This window comes from Acartia tonsa, chromosome 9, assembly GCF_053477335.1.
Source record: "Acartia tonsa isolate MP-2025a chromosome 9, ASM5347733v1, whole genome shotgun sequence".
Classification (NCBI taxonomy): Eukaryota; Metazoa; Arthropoda; class Copepoda; order Calanoida; family Acartiidae; genus Acartia; species Acartia tonsa.
In genome coordinates, this window is record NC_137268.1 from 181576 (window position 1) to 195626 (window position 14051).

Sequence of the window (14051 nt, forward strand, 5' to 3'; positions counted from 1 at the left end):
ATACTAAAGTAACAGAATGTCTGTTTGTCTGTGTGTTTGTGCGTCTGTGTGTTTGTACCAAAGGATCTTGCTCACCGCTTAACAGATTGGGTTCTCCTTAAAAGGGTACCTTCTCATAGTTCCCGGGAAGGTTTATAACTATTTTCGGGGATGGTACCACAACCCTCCCAAGAGAAATCACAATAAATCGAAATTTTTTTCTCTCAAATAGAGACTCCTATGTAACATTGCAAAGTATCGTAGAATATTGATAGAGACTCCTTCAAAACATTGCAGGGTATCATATTATTTTTTTTTAAAAACCAAACATTTAAAGTGCCACTAGAGGCCTCTAGGGGTGTAGCCGATAGTAACAAATAAATAAACAACAACAAAAATTATGAAATTTCAGCTTGAATGATATAAAGAGTTTATTCCACCTTTAAGGTTTTTTTTCTTGCTAATTGCATATGTCAAATTTATGTCAAGATTTACCTACTTTTATTGTTGTTCATTTACTCAACATCCCTTCATCTCTTAGCTCCTGAAATTTTGATAACATATATGAATAAAATAAAATAACAGGATGTAGAAATTTATATTTCTGTCAGCAGTCATTGTTACCAATTAAAGAATTTTAGAAGAATTTAGTACAAATAAAGATTGTCAATGTCAATCTTAAAATTTGTAGCCTCAACACTCTTTATTTTTTTATCTGTCTGTCTGATTGTCTGGCTCTCTAAAAATTAAGAAACCACATTATTCTTTATCTACTAGGAGCCAATTTATAGGTACAAAAGGGACCTACAGATTAGGGCTGCTAGATAATATGGGTAAGGAAGCAAGTCAGAACTATAAAAAAGCCCTCTAGCTAAACGGTTATTTTAGAACCGGCCACCCTTCCTTCCTCTACAAACCAACTCTTAAAAAGAATGGGACTTTATGTAAACTTACCATTTTCTCTAAGTACTTTTGCAGTTTCAGTGTTCCCTCCTCTAATTGCCCAGTCAAGTGCTGTGTAACCTAGACACATTAATTTATATAATACACATTTTAGATTCACAACCAAATATTTGACCAAAAATAGTTTGGACAGAAAAGATGAATTGTAAACAGATATATACAGGGTGGGGGAGTAATTGTAGAAAATTCTGATCACAATCCAAGCTGTAGCTACTTAGTATTTGAAGATAAAAGATTATGATATGGAATTCAAGTCAATTTCAGGTTCCAGGTACAATCCTACAGGTCCTAATCCTCCAGGTCATAGCTCATGTGAACTTAATTTTTTACTTAAGGACATTAAATTTTAAACTTTAGCATTAGTTCACATAACATTTTAAATTTCCCTGCTGACCACCAATTGCTGCAGCTTGACCTGTCAAGTACAGCTGTTGCTACCAAAATTTATATTTAGAGAATTCTAATTTACATAAAAATAAAAATTTTCTGTAGGTCTATCTGTCAGACAGATTTCTCCTGGGAAAAAAAAATGAAGCAATAATAGTATTGTGTAAAAAGCCATTAATAGTCAACAGCCCCATGTTTTAATAAAGAATTAAAAGGTCAATGAATAGATACAACTAAAAGAAATTGTGTAACTAACCATATTTATTCTGGAAATTGACATCAGCTCCATTTTCTATTAGAATCTTCAAGATATCAGTGTGGCCTTTATTTGCTGCATACATAAGACTGGTATATCCTAGATGAACATACAATTGTCTAATCTATAATCATTATATACAATAAAAGTATTGTGTAGCTAACAATTATTCTCCTACAAATAGTCATCAGCCCTCTGTTCTAATAAATAATTAATAGATGGATAGATACAATAACAATAAATTGTGTAACTAACCATATTTATTCTGTAAATGGACATCAGCTCCATTTTCTAGAAGAATCTTCACAATATCAGAGTGGCCTTGAAATGCTGCAAACAAAAGACTGGTACTTCCTGGATGAATACACATTTGTTTTATATATAAAAATATTATAAAATAAAAGTATTGTGTAGCTAACAATTGTTTTAATAAAGAATTAAAAGGTAGATGGTTAGATACAACTAAAATAAATTAAGAAACTAACCATATATATCCTGTTTATTGACATCAGCTCCATTTTCCAGAAGAATTTTCACAATATCAGTGTGTCCTCTCCATGCTGCCCATAGACTGGTATATCCTAGATGAACATACATTTGTCTAATATATAAGAATATTATACAATAAAAGTATTATGTAGCTAACAATTATTCTCCTATGAATAGTTATAAGCCCCATGTTCTAACAAAGAATTAAAAAGTAGATGGATAGATAAAAATACATAAATTTATAACTATTATATAAAGTAATGTAGATTACTATTATTCTCCTATGAATAATCATCAGCCCCATGTTCTGATAAAGAATTAAAAGGTAGATGGATAGATACAATTACAATAAATTGTGTAACTCACCATTATTAGCCTGTATATTGACATCAGCTCCATTTTCAAGAAGAATCTTCACTATTTCTGTGTGTCCTCTGTCTGCTGCAGCCATAAGACTGGTTACTCCTAGATAAAATGTATTTTTCTTATATATAAAAATATTATGAAATAAAAGTATTGTGTAGGTAACAATAATTCTCCTATGAATAGTATCGTGTGGTTAAACCATCATTATCCCAGTCTTTACACAAGACTGGTAAATCCTAGATGAACATACAATTGTCTTTTGTATAAAACTATTATACAATAAAAGTGTCCTAGCCCCATGTTTGAATAAATAATTAAAAGTATACAAAAATGTTTTTTGATGGGTTAAAAGGTTACCCTGTGAAACTTGAAAGGGGTTTTGTTTTCCAAAAACACTAGGCAACAGGGGGTATAAAATGTGCCAACCCTCATATAAAACCAAACATTGAAATTCCTTCAATCACAGGCATGTTGCTTATCAAAATGACCACTTTCAAGTTTCACAGGGTTTTATATTGGCCCAGTAACTCTTGCCAATGCAAATCCCCTCTCTTATATTCAATTACACAAAAATGGTTGGATTAAGTGGTCCAAGAGGCAATTTTGGAAAACTACTGAAATTCAATTCTTTGATATTTGATATCAACTAGTTCTAGAGTAATATGTTTTGGTATTTTAATTAAATGTAAAGACTGAGTTAAAGAAAGATATTGATGTAGGATGGTTTGACCAGTCAGTTAGTTTACTTACACTAATATGTGTCTTAATAACTTATGGACAAAAGAATGGATATGCAGATACAGATATTAGAGATATAAAAGTTAGTAACTGACCTTCTTTATCCTTTAAATTGACATCAGCACCATTGGATATATAATATTTTACTTTCTCCAATAGTCCTGCCTCGGAAGCATCAAGAAGAAGATTGCCAAGATTAGTAATTTTTTCATTCAATTCTAAATATTTATAAATAAGAACATAAATCAAAAATATTGTTCATTATTTTAGGATAAGTTAAATTATAGAAAGATCTCATTACTATCCCCTTTGGATTTTTTTCAATTAGGAATATCATGGTAACAACCACCTCCACCCCTACCCACCCCCCTCCCACCTCCCCCAAAAAAACTATTATCCTGGCGCTCATTATAAAAAATTAGATTTATCGTAAAAAATGTATAAAAAATAATGTAAATGATATTTTTGGTACCAAAAAAGACAGATATAATTTGCACTGTTAACCTGTTATAATGTTCTTGTATTCCTCATACTTCTCCTGAAATAATTAAGTTGGTTTATAATATTTCTTTTCTTTGGTATTTAATAGTATGATGATAAATACGGTTAGTAAATGTTTCAATCAAAACTTATCTACACCTTATTTTAGTAAAAATCATTTCATTAAAAATAAAGTAAATCTTACATTCATTTCACCAGTCACATTACAGTTATAGGCTCTGAAAGAAAAATAAAAGATAAAATTACAAATAATCTGATTTTTAAAAGAGTTAAGACGGAGAAAAAATTTCATGGAATATTTATAATATTGTTCTACTTTTCAAAAGTAATATGTAATAAGTTTTAAAAATCTTAATTTAACCCCTTTTGTAAATAAAATGTGTAAAGCTGTAGAATTGACAATTTGTCAAGACTTGTTAAAAAATTTGTGAAAATATCTAACTTCTCATATGTCTAAAACAATTTTTGTCCTATTTAGCATAAATGGATTTAGCATTAAATGATGGAGTGATAGCCCCAGGAAACTTAGAATAACTTCAAACATTTGGGAACAATTATTAAAAGTTATTTAGTCAAATTAATTATTAAAAGTTGGACCTCTTTCCCCACTTGGTTGGGGGTAGCAGATGTTCCCCTGATATTTCAGATTGTTATACAATTTTATGTATGTCCCTTGTTTGATAAAGAATTTCCAACTACAAGTCAGTCAAAGTCATATTATGCTTTCTTCACTCTCTAATATATTTCTAAAAAAACCGTACCTTGAAATCTCAACCACATCCACTGGAGATAATTGGCTCTGAAAATAGGCTTATTTAATATTTAAAGATATTATATAAGGTCAGTTAGATTTAACAAATAACTGGTCTCGGTTAAGTTACTGGTAAAGGAATGTGTAAGGAAATTGCTTATTTCAACTTTCCTACTGGTAAGGGCTCTGATATAAAAAAAATAATTTTGGAGCAAAATAATTATTTTTATGCTTATAGCATATAAATATTAGATATTCATAATTTGACTAAAGATAAAAACTCACAGGATATTGTTTTAGCAAATCAGTGTCATTGAAGTATGTTCTAAAAGGCTCTTTAACAATCATGCATACTGTCCCCTTTTGGCATCCTTTGCTTTCTGTATAATGGGTTATGGAGTAGTAGTCATATGGAGTCTGAAAAAATTTTAATAGAAAAAAAATATTTAGAATTATAAATTTTAGAAGACTAATGAAAAGAAGACATAAAATTTATTAAAATAATCACCCCATGTGTTTCATTAAATTTTGGTCTTTGAGTCATTGTTTTTCTCATATTTTCTACAAACTCCTTCTTTATTTCAACAAACTGGTCACGATCAGGTCTAAATGTAAATCATTAGAATTTAAATGTAATCTAGGAAGATGTATTATACCAGAATTTTGATTACTTTATTACTATTTGAAAAGGTATACAATTTTGTTAATAATCATTTAATATCCATTCACTTACTAAAGTAGACAATAAAACTATAGTGTTAATAAGATATTACAATATATAACAAACTTTTTACCCATTTTGCTATATAACAAATCTATGGTGAAAAGTAAAGAAATTGTCCCCTTCCTTCCCTTTTCCCCCCTTTCCCCCTCTGTTTTGTAGATTTCAGGATGTTCTGAGTAAAATTGAACATAAAACTTTCTTTCTTTTTAGAATTATTTAATTTCGTCTGTAAAGGGCAAAATTTATTCAAAACTTTTATTTTTAGCCTAAAATATGTAAAATTATGTTGGTATTTGTATAAAAAAACAATAATAAATAGATAAATAAATGTGCTGTTCACATTTGTTTACAAATGGAACCAGTTCTAGTCTGAAACATTTACTATAAAAGCATAGAGCATTCGAATTCGAATTGTAGTCTGACCAGTAAAGTCCTAGTAGTAACACTAGGCACAAACCCTCAGCTATCAAGTTCAAAAGCTTGGTTAGGTAAGTCCTATCATAATAAAGGCATGGAAGCCAGCTTTATTAATTGTACATTTATTACTTTTACTCTTGTTCATAGAGTAATTAAGTGGTAGATTTAATTTAATTTCATTTTATCTTAGGGCTCTAATTCATAGACAATTTAAGTGATTTCAATTAAGCTTAGATTCTTTTTTTATTTGTAGATTTGAGAACCAATCCCTTTTTATGTTTTATGGTTGGGTATATCAAATGTAGTATTTGATATACCTAATCTATGTTATTAATATCAGATATTTAGACTTTATACAGCATTAGAAGATTTGACTGATGTTTTGATAATTTCTAAGATATTCTACCTTTCAGCCTGGATAGTTCAATGTTTGGTAAGATATATTATCTAATTTTTATTTATTTTATTTCTTAATTTCTGCTTTTTGACCTTCCATACTTTTAAAACATATTATCATTCTTATCTAATTCAAAGTCTTCAGCTCAGAATAGATAAGATTGATCATATTGTAGTATAATTTCATTCAAATAGTAGTAAAATCAAGTTAATTTAATGTAATTTAGGTTAATATTATATTTTATTTCAGTAAAACCCCGTGTTAAGCTACATGAGATTCCATCTGATATTTAATATATTACATTATGTTAATTGTTATTATTTATACTTGTGAAATACAAGATTTAAATGTAAACCCCTCTTATTTGATGTAAGAATTAATAACTGGAAATTTAAATTGTTGACTGAAAATCTAAGGGTTACCAGGTCTCAGAATTCACAAAACACCCTCATTCCCCATGAAAACACTTCTGATATATTCCCCTTAAGACTACCTGTTCAGGGATACATCAATTACTAAAATCAGTCATTAAATAAAGAAATTATGCCCCAAAACATGAATATCCCTGTAATAAGGTTTCCCCTCTGGTATACTGGATTTACTTGATTTACCTCACTCAACTTTCTGGCATGTTGTACAGTGAAAAAACTACCCCCCACTTTTTTTGATTTTCTTCAAAATTGAGGTGGGGGGGTTAAAAACTACCCCCCTTATTTTCGCTTTTTGTTTAAAATTAAGAGGGGGGGGGGGTAAAAAACTACCCCTGCCTTATTTTTAATTTTTGTCAAAACTAAGCAGGGGGGGGGGGGGGTTCGGTGCTCCAGTCTACAACATGTAAGTAAGTACCCAATTTTATTACTAATCATATTAATATTATTTGCTTACAAAAGTAGACAACAAAACTCTAGTGTTAATAAAATTTACAATATAAAACTTTTTACCTATTTTGCTCATGTACAAACCCAAGAACATGCACCAGTTCATGCAATATGATTCTACCTAAGGATATACATTTATCTTTTCAGTTAAAAAAAAGAACATTTTTAAAGCTAAAGATAAAGTAGAAATCTCTTCTAAAGTAATCATACTTTATGTTTTGATAGATATTTTTGAATAACATTTTATCCATCATGTATCATTTATCTAAAAAGAATACCAACAGTGGTTCTTTTGACCTAACACAAAGAAAATTTAAGAATTTCATAGCCTTTATATAAAGATCCAGATTTTATCTTAACTGGTTACTTTAGCTAACAGTTTATAATAACCTTCTTCACCAAAGCATCCAGGGTTTCCAAGAATTAGTCCCCTATATTGTTTATCATTGTAGCCTAAAATTTTTAAATATAAAGTTTATTTTTGAATTTAAAAATGACATTCAAATATTAGAACTTTTAATTAATTTTGAAAATATTTTTAATCTTTTCAAGAATATAAGAAACTATGTTCAGTTTTTAAAAGTAAATTCTAATTAAAAATAACCTATTGAACCAGAACAATCATATGTATCCTTTTTGTGAATTTTCAACTCTTGTGTAAATGTCCTGTTTGTCAATTCTTTATCAATGAATTGTATGCAACCTAAATTAAGCAACCTTTCATGACATTAATTATAATTATGATTTGGTTTCTATAAAAATATCATAAATGAACATTATGTATATATTAGGGTGGGTTCATATCGGAATTAGACAAAGCGGGGATATGCAACAGATAAAATTAACCTTAAAAACATTTCTGACCAAAAACGAATTTTAAAAAATTGAGTTTTAGAACACGACCACTTAAAAATATAATTCATTACTTATTAGTATGCAAAGACGACATTCAAAAATTTTTTTGAATCAGAACTATGGCTTCATGGTGCTCCCTTGAGGAGCTGAATCAGGAACTTTTGTCCGTTTCAAAATATCTCATTCCTAGCCTTAGAAATCACTAAAAAACCAAAATTTTTAAGGTTTATTAAGAATTGTCCAATTTGTAGAGGTTTTTTAGATTTTCTCAGGCTAGGAGCGAGATTTTTTGAAACGGACAAAAGTTCCTGACTCAGCTCCTCAAGGCATTTCCAGGGAGCACCATGAAGCCATAGTTCTGATTCAATAAATTTTTGACTCCCATTTACAAATAGCTATACTTAGGATAACAATTGTTATCCAAGACTTAGGATAAATTTAAATCATCCAGAGGTGTATTATATCTATATAAATTGAGTGCAGATCCCCGCTTTGGCCTCAGAAAAAAAATGTCCAAAATCGACCCACCCTAGTATATATATCGAACAACAACAAAAGGAGAACTTTTAAATAAATAAAACAATTTATTGCTTTTGTGTTTTTTTTAAACCGTTTATATTTTAAAAATGTAAAATGCACTATGGCCCTCTTTATATCTTAATGTCAGTCAATCAAAGTTTTATACAATAGCAAACAGTTGATATTGCAACATAGTACAATGGAACCAAAATAAATATTTATGTATTAATGACTATGTTGTCTTTTTAGTAGCAATTTAAAATTTTACCTTTAGGTAATTGATCCTCTATTATTTTCATTTGTGACTTTATTACATTCTTCTCATTATCTGTATACCTAAATAATTAATTATGCAAACAAATGTTTCTACGGTGTGTCCAAGGTAAACTGATTTATTAAATGCTTATATAAATGATTGGCAGCTAACTAATGAATTTAGCTTGGTGAGATTTTACAGCAGCTTATTTTAATATTATCTTATAAAACAGCCAGTAGTTGACAGCCAAATTCTTTTTAATTTTTATAGGCTAAAGTAGTAAAAGAATAAGCGTTTTAAAAAGCAACAATTTGCATTAGACACCATGCCAACAAATATTAAGACTGTTAGGGACTTTAGATTAGATTAGATTAGATTTATTATTCTTGGGTGTACATACATAGAATAAAAAAACAACAAAATAACAAATGAATTGAATAAATATTATATACATTTATATATACAGTCAAATGTTATTAAAAAAAAAATTCTTCCCAAATGGCAGTTTCCTAAAAACTAGTGTGACATAGACAGACTTACATAAGTTAATGATAGAGTAGACTTAATATTCAATTCAAAATGCAAACAGATTTTTAAGTATTTATTATATTGGATTAAATGCAGTTTTTGAGTAAATAAGATTATATATAGATACTTTATTTAGAAATGATTAAATATATTAATAATTCAAAACTACTGATTATTTAAGCTGGAAAGTTCTGAAGTAGCATGATGTCTGTCTGTATATCAGGACACCAAGCAACAGGATGACTGTCTGTTTAATTAATACAATGTATTAATTAACTATGCACTTTGAAGGGGTAGAATATCTGCCTATGCAAACTAGCTGAAGTAGTAGGATGTCTGTAAATAGCTGTATTGGTCTTAATAAAGACTCGAACCCAAACCAGATAATGTTCTGTGTTAGGACTCTCAATATCAACTGACTTAAATATATTTTCTCTTTATTCTTTCTGAGAGCAATTGAAGAGTAATTAAGAGTAACAACTAAAATATGTCTGCAAACTTAAATATATGACATCACAACATAAATATATGACATTTACCCCCTTCTGAAACCATCCAGCTAAGCATGGTTTCACCATCCATCAGGCTGATCCAACAAACTGGGATCAACGTCTTCACTGGGTGAACCTACATCAAAATTAACCCCGGCCTCAAGTCCTTCATCTCCTTCACCCACTGGAGGAGGAGTGTTCAGCGCCCCTCCACCAACCTCATCCGAGACACCCACTGTTGCCGCCATGACAGCATTACTCGCTGCAGCAGCTACTGGCCCTCCTACAGCAACCATCACAGCATCATTTACAGCCGAGGCAGTATCATTCGCAACAGCCACCTCTGCAGCAACCCCTGACCCATCTGCCGGCATTGCCACCTCCATCTCAACACCACCAGCGACCTGAACACCTCCCGAAACCATCATCACCCCGTTGTTAGCCTCAGCACCGCCAGAAGTCCCAGCCTGTTGCAGCTGCCAATATGCCGCCGCCGGTAAGTCATTGTTTATTCTGCGCCGAATCTCGGACAGCTCGCTAAGAATATTAGACACGTGCCTTTGCACTTCAGCCTCTTTTTGCGCCATCTCAGAAATAGCCTCTTGAACCTTAGTTCCCTGCCCTGCCAAAACACTTTCTACCTGTTGCCCCACCTGTTGTCCCAACTTGGTTGAATTACTTTCCCAATTATCAGTCACTGCTGTCTGTACACGCTGTACCACATAAGAAGCCTTTTGCTGTGCAGTAGTAGCCACCATTTGCTGTACCTCCGTATCTACCTTCCTAATGCATTCCATTAGATCCTTCTTATGCGTGGCCAACATGTCTTTAATCCGTTTATGACCGTCAGTCTGCCAAAGTTTCTGTGCAGTGTTCAAACTTTTGACTGATTCTTTTACAGCCTCACAAATTTTTTCCTCAACCATAGGCTTTAAAGTCACAGCAACAGAATTACTGATTCTACCTATATCTTCATCACTGAGCGGCGCCAAACCACGTCTGTCATTCTTGCGTTCAGCCTTATTCCTCTCGACTTCAGCACGCAAATCTGGTAACTCCCTCTTCTGTTTAGGCCCAAGAGAATCTGCCCCAGCAGGACCCTTGACCACGCCCCTTCTGGAAGTACCTTCCCCAGCATCATCATAAGCCTTGCTGGCTCCTTTAGTCCTGACCGACCCAGCAGCCTGTTTTGGCACAAACTTACCAAACCTGCGCCGTCCCTCACCAGAACTAGTATCTGCCACCTTTTGTTCAGGCTTGTCCGTTGGAGGCTCAGCCCAACTGTCTAGCTCCGAACCACTCTGTTCACTAGGCAGACGATCCCTGGAATCAAGCTCAACCTCAAGGCCCACGTTGCCAACATCGTCCTCGTCATCATACCCAGGCTCATACCTGGGCGACTCTACCTCATACTGCCTCCTATCATCTCTTCTATACACAACATGCCGCCGATTAGCTCTACCAGCATCCAGCATCTCAACAGACGGTTCACGCTCCTCCCGCCGTCCAGACGCCCGCTGATACCGCCTCTTGTTTCCATCTCCATTTCCTGATAATAATCAATAATTAAATATTAACATTTTAATATTTTAACATTTTTCATATATAAGACGACATTCAAAACGAAATACTTTACACAAATTATATTTATCAGGGATGCCAAATTTTAATTACTGCCTCCCCGAAGGATAACGCGAAAATTTAACGCAGTTACACAGTTTGCCCAAACAACCAACACACAGCAATCCAACAACCACCCCCGCAGCACCAATCACAGCCATAACAAAATGCTGCCAACTATTAGTCAACCAATCAATCGAGGTATTATACAGATGTACAAACCAATCTTCTGTAACCTCTACAACAAAAGCATGTGAATTAGCAGCCAATTCCGAAAGTTTAGCCTCTTCCACAGACTCCAACACCTGTCCTGTCTCTCCCTTATCCAACAAATGCTCAAAATTCAACGGTACCTTCAGCCAACTATCCTCCAGCCGTTTAGTCTGAACCAGCTGCATTCCTGCCCCCTTGTTGCCCAGATATAATCCAGGTTTAACTCTCACAAATACTGGATTTTTCCTGCACTCGACAGCCATCAACAAGGAAACATTTTTAACTAATCTTGTGAACGGTTCTACAGCAACAATTCTATTGTCCATGAACAAAGAAAAATGACCAAGATAACACGGCAAATTCGCTCCTAAAGTCACATTCAACCATCTTTTTTTACACACAGACACAAGTTCCATCTCCCCTAGATGTTGTACCAACAAATTTCCGACTTGTTTGATGTTGGAATGAAACAAATTATTCTCCCAACACCCCTGTTCTGCCTGCAAAATCCTTTCCACCTGATGGTATGAAGAAGTCAGCTGTAATAATAAAGCACCATCCTCCTCCTTTCTACGCATCCAAGGAAAAAAATTCTTTTTAGCTGTTGTAATCCACAAAAATACATCCGGAACGTTGGTATGAAAATAATGCAAATCAGTCAGAAAGTCAGAAAACTCCACTTTTTTCCCCAGTTTCAATCCCAACGAAAACTGTGGAGAAATCGCCAACCAACTTTGGCCACCCTGATTACTAGCATCATCCGCCATATTAGAAAATGTAAACAAAGTTAAATTTACAATTTCAACAGTCCGAAAATAACTAAAATGACGTCTATCTTCATGTGATTTATTGTGAACTATCACTCGATCAAGCCCAAGCCGCAGATCAGACTCCAGACAATGTGCACCAATGAACTGATTCTCAAGAAAACAACTGTTATCAGGTAACATTGAAATTTGTATATTTTTCAAATAACTTGTAATTTGAACTTCTTGAAAAGTGTTAGGCACAAAGGTATTATTTAGATAAATACCATCCCCTCTGCACTGAGGGTCAATTCCATACGTCATCATATCCTCATACAGAATGGTACCATTTATGAAATAAGTCATTGACCGGTCATAAAACGCTACAGGCAACCGTCGCCCATCTATGTCTAACACCCTCTGTTCCTCCATCCTTTTACAATCTTCACTAGAAATTAACTCATCACTACTAACCACAGCTGGTGCCCCTAAATGTATATGGCTATATTTGCCACAATACCAGGTGTGAACCGTTCTGTCGACGTGACATTGCACCGCGGGCAAAAATCTCACTCCTACTTTTTTTAACAGGTGACCACTGATTGTTCCATTGAATTCATGCTGTCCAAACACTGTACATTCTGAAGCTCTCAATTCAGGACCGCCGCCAACACACTCCTTTACTAGCACAGGTATCACGTCAGCCCCACAGGATATTAAACACAATCCCCAAATTAAAAAATATTTACCTGATTTGAATTTATTATTATGACCAGACATTATTAGCTGATAACTGTTCACCGGTCCACCCGCAAATATCAACTGATTTAGCCTTTCATTGTAGAACAACTCTCCACCTACTAGCTTTGTCAGCACATATTTGTTATTAAAATAATCAAATAACAATTCATGAACTCTTATTATAATATATTTTTATAATATTACAATATCAAAAATAATTATTATCAGCTCTCCTTTCCCTCCTTTTTCCGTCCTCGAGTTCCTATCTGAACATGTACCACAGGACCCCCTACCTGAGATCTTAACCTCCTCCCAGTGTCCCATAAATATTTCGCCACCCGTGATCCACTTTTCTTAATTGTTACTAATCTTTCAGGTGAAGATTGCGGCGGCGCCATAGTCAAAAACGACTGTTCCGATGGAATCTCAACCTCGTCAAAATTACCCTCAACTACAGGAGCAGGCACCACAGATTCATCTGTCACTCCCACCTCTACTCCTTCACCTACAGGTATATTTTCTCTATTAATATTCCACTCATTTCCATCCCCTGAAACTCTGTCATTATCAACCGCAACCTCACTCTCCTTCTCCTGGATCTCGTCACTCTGTCTTTCCTCTGCCAATTCAAAACCATCATTTTCAGATGACAAATACACAAAAATATCTCATCGGAAGGGCAAATTTCAGGTAAAGGAAAAACGTTAAAATTAACCTCCTCTCCTAAAACTTCCGTTCGAGCATGAATTTTTCGAATTTTATCTCTAGCCACAACCTGATTTTTCTTGATAGGATTATTCCCAAAAGGTGCCAATTCATACAATGCATCCGAAAATTTCTTAACTACAATAAAAGGCCCCCCATAAAAAGACTGTAATTTCTTGGACACGTCAGTCTTCACAATATTAAAGAAAGCATAACAAACATCTGTCACCCTCAATGCTTCCTTCTGTACTCTGTGTTTATTTTGAACCTCTAAATATAACTTGGATTTTGTAGAAATTCTCTTAATTACATCCTCCATATTTTTCAGAAATTCCAAATACGACCGCGAGGATGAAGATTCAACAGACGGAACTGGTGATAGAAAATCGAGGGGAATACGTGGCTGACGACCGAAAACCAGAAAAAATGGAGAATAGCCAGTTCTAGAACTCTTGGAGCAGTTAATCACTAACGTAGCCAAAGGTAATTTTTTAGCCCAGTCCTTAGTTCCATGATTTTCATCTACTTTCA

The 14051-nt window shown here is 33.5% G+C and overlaps 1 protein-coding gene across 1 annotated transcript in view; it reads right to left on the reverse strand.

Moving 5' to 3' along the window:
• Positions 1 to 509: 509 nt before the first annotated feature.
• LOC145328377 (uncharacterized) overlaps positions 510 to 14051 on the reverse strand; it is a 32450-nt gene continuing 18908 nt past the window's right edge. Inside the window, exons 10-23 of the mRNA XM_080172011.1 lie at positions 8489 to 8556; positions 7451 to 7549; positions 6910 to 6967; positions 4939 to 5035; positions 4716 to 4847; positions 4441 to 4478; positions 3864 to 3897; positions 3683 to 3716; positions 3274 to 3396; positions 2441 to 2539; positions 2071 to 2166; positions 1586 to 1684; positions 934 to 1002; positions 510 to 523 (exon numbers count right to left, since the gene is read on the reverse strand). Of these exons, the coding sequence (XP_080028137.1) occupies positions 510 to 523; positions 934 to 1002; positions 1586 to 1684; positions 2071 to 2166; positions 2441 to 2539; positions 3274 to 3396; positions 3683 to 3716; positions 3864 to 3897; positions 4441 to 4478; positions 4716 to 4847; positions 4939 to 5035; positions 6910 to 6967; positions 7451 to 7549; positions 8489 to 8556 (1060 nt within the window). The remainder of the gene's footprint in view (positions 524 to 933; positions 1003 to 1585; positions 1685 to 2070; positions 2167 to 2440; positions 2540 to 3273; positions 3397 to 3682; positions 3717 to 3863; positions 3898 to 4440; positions 4479 to 4715; positions 4848 to 4938; positions 5036 to 6909; positions 6968 to 7450; positions 7550 to 8488; positions 8557 to 14051) is intronic.